This window comes from Pyxicephalus adspersus, chromosome 5 (assembly GCF_032062135.1).
Source record: "Pyxicephalus adspersus chromosome 5, UCB_Pads_2.0, whole genome shotgun sequence".
NCBI classification, from domain to species: Eukaryota; Metazoa; Chordata; class Amphibia; order Anura; family Pyxicephalidae; genus Pyxicephalus; species Pyxicephalus adspersus.
In genome coordinates, this window is record NC_092862.1 from 1,361,385 (window position 1) to 1,369,405 (window position 8,021).

Here is an 8,021-nt window from a genome sequence, read left to right on the forward strand (position 1 = left end):
GGTGACAACACAAAGGCGGCAGACAAGCAATGGGGGCAATACATGACTGACAATGGGTAATGATGACAATACTTGGGCAGTGAATGGGCAATGGTGGTAATACACTGGCAGCGAGTAATCAATGGTGGCAATAAATGGGCGACAAATGCGCAGTGGTGGCAGTACATGATTTGCCTTTACCTCTCATCTGTCTCCATCAGCCATGGCTGGTATGGGTGGCACCTAACTCACCCAGGTTACTGTACGTGAGTTGTTTTTTATAGCGCAGGGGTAGAATAAGCTGATATTGCCCAATGTGCCCTTGTTGGTGGCGACTGTCAAGTGAACCTGTTTTATGACCCAAATTTATATTTTTAACTTGGCGCACTGCACATGGCACACATCACCCGAACATGGGCACCAATCCCCAAGAGTTACCCATCCCCCACTGATCTCCTGGCTGGGGTAATGTTCCCATGAAAAATGATCAATGAATGGATATGGCGCCGCCCTGTATTTTATCTCTTTATTGCCACCACAACTACTAGGGCCTGAGGAGCTCTGCCGGGGCACTGACATGATTGGTGTGCTATAAGAATGGCAAAAGTGTAATGAACCTGGCACCTTTTTGGGTGCAGCATTTTACCCTATTGGCCCTGCTGTACTACGCCATGGCTATGGAAGAACTATGGTAATTGACAATCATTGTATTCGCTGCCATCTGCACAGAGGGCCCATTTAATGCCCTCTAAACCCTCTGTATTGCCACATTGTGAATAGTAATGGTAACCCACATAATTTGCCCCATTCCCCATAATGGTGCAGCCAATACCCTGCACAGTGAGCTGACATCATTCACTGCAACACAGCTTCGGAGTAATACCACAAGCAGCATTTTTATTGGTTTATTTCTATTTTTATTGTAAAGTTTTAACCAGAAAAGTAGCAAAATATAACAAAAAAATGAATATCCTGGTAAAAGAATAAATAATACTGCTTTTTGCCACTAGATGTCCTCAGTGGGATGGCCAGCATCATTCCACCTACCAGCATCATTTTCCTGGAAGCCCAGGTCACCCTAGACCCGCCCCCAGCCTGTGATTGGTCAGTTCAAGAGGAAGCAGGTTTGTTTGTGACATACAATTGCCAATATTTTTATTTTTTTAGTTAATTGTAAATCCTCTGAATATTATCAGTATTTTCACCAAAATTGTGGACACCGCGCCTAAATGGCCAAACTTTATCACAATATACCATTTACAGGGAAACACCACATATTTCACTTGGGACATGTTCCCTCTGACAAAATTTGAACGATCGAATTGTGCACAATTCTGTACTTGCTGTAATGATACGATCGTTCAAATATAATCCACCAATAATGTACACACGCTAGATACAATCGTTTGAATGATGCAAGGAGTGACATGTAAAGGAGAAAGTGTACCGCAGAAACATCAACGCGATAGATAGTGAACGATCGTCGGCCAATCAGATCCGCTGTGATGGTCGTTCCTTCCAATCCTCGATCGTTGGCGTCGTTGGTCACCTTTTTTGTGAATGATTTTCGGTCGTTTGTTTCCAAGGATAATTATTGGAAGTGTGTATGCAGCTTTAGGGGCATCCTTATAAATAATAGTGAATGATTCACCAATGAGTGGTGAAAGTCACATTTACTGAATGACACATTTATTAGTTATTAAAAGTGATTTTTATAAAATTGATTCGCCACCCAATGACCAATTCTGCCTCCTGCAGGGAATAAAATGTAATTTTTGCTCATCTCTGGGGTTTCCTGTAAAGATTCACTCACTCGGAGTGATTTAACGGTGGCCATGCACATTGCAATCTGATTGTACAATCTCCTGTAGCTCTAGCACCGGCTATGAGGCTCACCTGGTTGGATTGTTTGGGTGTGGCCTCTTCAGGTACGTACACACGTGCAATAATTATTGTTGGAAACGAACGACCGATAATTGTTAACAAAGTGCACAATGACGCCGATGAACGAGGAATGTCGCTGGAAACAAACGTTTATCCCGGCGGATCTGATTGGGCGCCGATCGTTCGCTATCTATTACGGTCGTTCAGTGATCGTGGATTGTTCTGTGATACACTTTCTCCTGTACGTCACTTCCTGCATCGTCCAAACGATCGTATCTAATGTGTGTAGAATATCGGAGGATTATATTTTAACGATCGTATCGTTACAACATGTACAGAATCCGGCACAATATGATTGTTCAAAATAATCATTGATCGTTTGTTTTCTAACGACAATTATTGCACGTGTGTAAGTAGCTTTATTTTGGGTAAATCTAACAGATTGCACACAGATTGCACACAGATTGCTCACACTTTGCACACACATTGCACACACATTGCACACACACACATACACCTGTTTTTGGCTGGCTGCCCTGCACTTCCCCTCACGCCCTCCAGATGGCGCACTCGGCTATTGTTTTTTCCTCTGCGCTGATGTTTTTTCCTCCAACTCCAACATCCAGCAAATATTTTTTTTTTATAAATTCCTTTCTGTTCTCTTTCCGGCCATGTGTGATTGCTGTTTCCTCTGGGCGTCCATTGCAAACAAGCAGGGATCAGAGAGCAGCTGAGATCTGCTCTTGCAAGATAAGGTTTGTCCTGAGCTGTCATCCCTGCTTCCATCAGCCCTGTGTGCAGCCTGGGGATTGATGTGTTCCCCTCCTGCTCCCTATCATTGCAGTGTGTTGGTGCAGGGCTGCCCTCCCATCCTGCTATCAGGCACCTTGCACAGACTGCAGCTGCAGGCGATGCTGCTGAAATTGGATTACATTGATGATTAGCAAAGATTAGCTGCAACCTTCCTGCTTTTCTTTTTTTCCTTGCCATTATGCTGGACATTATCATGTAATTAAGGGGGAGCTCCCTACCTACAGCAGATCATTGGCAGCATTAGAAGCTTCGGTCCCTTAGGAGCATCCTAGAAAGTGGAGATTATCCGCCTAAGTCCATTAGCACTTTTCAACGCCTTGTTTAACTCTCTGCAGGACAGAACGGCTGCCTGAGCCCGCTGCTTCTCCAGATCCTGACGGGGCCAGGCTCTTGGATGTGAATCGCATCGTGTGACAACACAGGACGAAGGAGGGACCCTCCTGAGGGCCACAGATCCAATCTGGAGGGTGGGTCTAGGAGAGATTTACATCCTCCATTGGCATCACATGCCACTTACCCATCTCCAGGTCAGGAATAATCCTCAGCTGGGCAGTTTGGGAAACTGTTGACCTTTTTTCCCCCAATTTTTGATGAAGATAATCGTTTATCAGTCAGTGGGCGACTATTGTACTTTTTACTGGACAGAAAGAAAGCGAACAGAGAATTTTGCAGGATTGCCACTCTGGTGATGCGGGGTGCCCTGGACTGGCGGATTAAGCTGAGAGTTTGTACGGGGTGCAGGCCATAAGGAGAACGCACCTTGACCCCTAGAGTGCCCAGGATGTCAGGGTGCCGGCTGGTCAACATGAATGGCTTCCTAGAAGACCATCGAATGGAGGCCGGGGATGTCAACCGGACCATGAGGTGCCTGGAGACCGGGTCAGTACTGACCCTCTTCTATCAGAAAAAGTCCCAGCGCCCCGAGAGACGAACCTTCCAAGTCAAGATGGACACCAGGCAGGTCATATGGTTCCGGACGCCAGAGAAGGTGGAGGGTGATAGTAAGTACATGGAAAAGTTTGTGGACCTCAATGTGTGGTGTATGGGTACCAGGGCGTGCGCCAAATTATAATCCAATATATTACTATCTATCAATATTTCTCTCCTTCTATCCCCCCTCTAAGATATGGAGGGAGAGGGGAGAGAAAGATATGAAGGGAGAGGGGAGAAGAAGAGATGGAGGGAAAGGGGAGAGAGTAGGTATGGAGGGAGGAGATGGAGGGAGAAAGATATGGAGGGAGGGGGGAGAAAGGTATGAAGAGAGAGAAAGAGATGGAGGGAGAGGGGAGAGGAAGAGATGTAGGGAGAGGGGAGAGAGTAGGTATGGAGGGAGGAGATGGAGGGAGAGAAAAAGATGGAGGGAGAGGGGGGGAGAAAGATATGGAGGGAGAGAGAGATGGAGGGAGAGAAAGATATGGAGGGAGATGGGAGAGAAAGATATGGAGGGAGAGAAAGAGATGAAGGGAGAGGGCGGAGAAAGATATAGAGGGAGAGGAAGAGATGGAGGGAGAGGGGAGAGGAAGAGATGGAGGGAGAAAAGATGGAAGGAGAGGGGGGAGGAGGTGATCGAGGGAGAGAAAGAGATGGAGGGAGAGGGGGGAGAAAGATATGGAGGGAGAGAAACAGATGAAGGGAGAGGAGGGAGAAAGATTTGGAGAGAGAGAGAGATATGGAGGGAGAGGGGAGAGAAAATATAGAGGGAGAGAAAGAGATGGAGGGAGAGGGGAGAGGAAGAGATGGAGGGAGAGGGGGGAGAAGGAGATAGATGGAGGGAGAGGAAGAGATGGGGGAGAGAAAGAGATGGAGGGAGAGGGGAGAGGAAGAGATGGAGGAAACGGGGAGAGAGTTAGGTATGGAGAGAGAAGAGACAGGAGGTAAGTAGGAGTAAACAAGGAGCAGAGCAAAAAAAGAGAAAGAGAGTGGGGTAGATAGTCTTAGCACTATTTAGGGCCCATTGTGTTCTGATTGGTGCTGCTCATAGCCAGGGCACCCCAAAACTATAGGGTTCAGTAGCAGATGTGAATTATGTGGTTATTATATATTATGTTATGGTGTCATCACTGGGTCTCTGTACTTCTCTATTACAGGCAGGATCATTTGCATGCAGTCTGGCCTGGGTTACACCCACATGTGATGCTGAGCCTCCATGATTGCAAGAACTAAAAATCCAATAAATGAAAGAAGCAAGGCCAGGGACAGTAAGGCTACGGAGGGAGAGGCTAGATGATACTCGACATCCTCCAGCCAGGAGATTACACAGGCTTTAACTGCAGCTTCTAATGCACATTTTAGGAAGCTTAGAGCTTCTTGTAATACAGACTGGTCATTACAGCTCCCCCTCTTTGTGCAGGGTGACTGGTCTTGTATCCGCCTCCTCCTATAGCTTTCTGCAGGCAGCCTGTAATGGGTGGAGCTAGTAGGCCCCTCCCACAGCACTGCTCTCTGCACAGTGATGATATCATTGCTTCTTTTATAGGAAAATATCTGGATTTGCAAAGTAGAACCACCAAGTCACCACATTTGGTGACCACAAATTGAAATTATAACTCTGACATTCCTCCTAATGTATCTCCGGGTATTTATTTTATTTCTTATATTTTATCACTGCCCCTCATTGCCACCCAATGTTAAAGTTTGACTGCTAACAGCTTTGATTTGAGGGGGGTGGAAGGGAACGTCTTTCAGGCTGCCGCAAAATCTCATAATGGCTTCTGTGAGTTTGTATTGTTCTCTGCGTCTTCCTGTCCTGATGACACCGATATCCTTTTCTTCCTTGTCCTGGTGTCACCCAGACAGGAAGTCGGGGTGAATCTACCCAGCGAGCATACAGACAGCAATACAGATAGTGCAGGAAAGTTTGTGTCCTGGTTACCCCTTATCTAATGTACAGCGCTGCGTAATATGTTGGCGCTATATAAATCCTGTTTAATAATAATGACTTTATTTCCTCTCACTGGGATCAGACTGCAACATTGTATCAGTTGGTTGTCATTCTGCCTGCTATGGGTGTGCTGATCCCAGCCTGGGGGGCAATGCATGGGGTGCAGAATGGAGGGGAGGGGGAGCTATATAAATTAATTGTACAGCACTGTGGTATATGTCAGAGCTATATAACCATCTGACATGGTAATTGGAGTGAGCAGAGCTGCAGCAGAGGACAAATGATGACTTATAATGAAGTTAGAGGGGTCAGGTGGTGATGGGACTGTACGAGGTACGTGCGGTGTACGATGTCTCCAGCAGACCAGCGCCACGTACATCAGATGGAGGGGTGTTTTGCAGCGGAGCAGACACAGGGCCACACAGAGACAGGAAGGTGAAAGTGAGGAGAAATGTCTGATCAGCTTCCAGATGGAATACAACTAATGGGGAATACCCTGGGGCCCAGGATATCAGGGGGCCCAGGCACAGTGTTGTGTAATTAGTCCAGGGACCTCTCCTGGGGCTGACTGAAATTGTCCATATTCCCCATGTCAGAATGTTTATAAAATTCAAGGACTTCTGGCAGGATCAACAGGTATTTTCTGTACTTGCTGAAAATGTCCATAGCCTGAAAAATGAAAACTAATGCAGCCTCCGAGGACAGAGAGCTGTGATTAGATTTTGTTTTTGAGTTTTAGATTTGCTTTAGACCCAGTGTCTTGTTTTCTGGCGATGGATCGGATCCGATGGATTATACGCTCCAGTGGGTCCCCGTGCTGAGTCATCTCTTGACGCCTCCGCGGGAGTCAAGGTTCACTTCCCATTTCCTGATCATCTGTGTATATAGGTGGGAGGCAGGAAATGAGACTTTTACCTGAGTGACAACCTCCACCCCTCCTGCTGCTGCAGGATACAGGGCACTGGTGACACACAGAGCATCCAGCCCCATGTTAAAGAAACACTCCGACCACAGCCAGTCCTCGGCTTGCAGAATGACAGCATTTCCTCCCTGGTGGTCCATCATCTCCATCCCTCTCATCCGCAGCTTTATGTCATTCCAAATGATTCAGAATCCTGCACTGGTGTGTTCCCAGGTTGGTATTATTATTATTATTAAACAGGATTTATATAGCGCCAACATATTACACAGCGCTGTACATTTAATAGGGGTAGGCCCCTCCCACTCTACCACAGCTCCGCCCACACAGAAGAAGAGGGGGATCCTGTAACAAGAGGCCACAGAGCTGCTGGGTAAGCCACATGCTCATGGGTTTTGTACAGCGCTATAGAATATGTTGGTGATATATAAACCCGTAATAATGAGAAAAATAAGTAAACCCCATGGGAAAATGACTTTTTTTAATAAATAGGCAAACACTAGTTGTGGAAAAAGTAAGTAAACCCCTGGCCTCATGGGCATTGGTTCCAATTTTTTTGATCCAGTTCTTGGTGCTTCTCAAAGACCCCCCCCACCCCCCATGCTATGAGCTCTACTGTACAGGGCTATTCCGGAAAAATTTCAGGACCTCACCATGACTGCAGCCAGGAACTACCCTGAATGGTGTCTTCATGCTGAGTGGTATTCAAGTCTTTTGCATCTGATTAGTTTTTTTACTTGCATGTGATTGGTTAATTAAAGTGAGCTCAGCATCATCATGATCACTAAACTAAGTGAAAATGCTCTGCTAACTGAAGAGCCTTTGGCTCCCCCACTGAGGAGGATATACTGGGGGATATAAGAGGATATACTGGGGGATATAGGAGGATATACTGGGGGATTTAGGGGGATATAGTAGGACATATAGGGGGATAGACTGGGGTATATAGAGGCATATACTGGGGTATATAGGGGGAATATACTGGAGTATGTAGGAGAATATACTGGGGTATATAGGGGAATATACTGGAGTATGTAGGAGAATATACTGGGGGATATAGGAGGATATACTGGGGGATATAGGGGGATATAGTAGGATATACTGGGGTATATAGGGGCATATACTGGGGTATATAGGGGGAATATACTGGAGAATATAGGGGTATGTACTGTGGTAGATAAGCGAGGGCAGGAACAATCGCTGTATTATCTGTCTATGCCCACTTCCCATTGTGATATTGATGACCCCGTACATAAATCAGATCGGATGGGCAGAGCCAAATCTGCCAGCAAGGAAAAAGTTAAAATTGAGTGAAAGCCGCCTCCACCCCTCCGGGGAACAAACTCTATTCTGGGCTCTGTCAGGAAGCTGCGAGCTGTACAAACACTGAGGGCAATGTGTGATGGAGAGAGGGCCAGGGAGAGCGAGGGGCCCAACAGATAAGGCAACATAAGCCTGGATCAACAACACCGGGGCACAGCCAATGGTGGCCTACCGTATTCATATAGCTCTGACATATACCACAGCGCAGTACACTAAGCCCTA

The 8,021-nt window shown here is 46.5% G+C and overlaps 1 protein-coding gene across 1 annotated transcript in view; it reads left to right on the forward strand.

The window, feature by feature from the left end:
• Positions 1 to 2,556: 2,556 nt before the first annotated feature.
• The window catches only part of LOC140331864 (1-phosphatidylinositol 4,5-bisphosphate phosphodiesterase gamma-1-like), a 28,258-nt gene continuing 22,793 nt past the window's right edge, over positions 2,557 to 8,021 (forward strand). Inside the window, exon 1 of the mRNA XM_072413198.1 lies at positions 2,557 to 3,677. Within this exon, the coding sequence (XP_072269299.1) occupies positions 3,458 to 3,677 (220 nt within the window). The 5' untranslated portion in view covers positions 2,557 to 3,457. The remainder of the gene's footprint in view (positions 3,678 to 8,021) is intronic.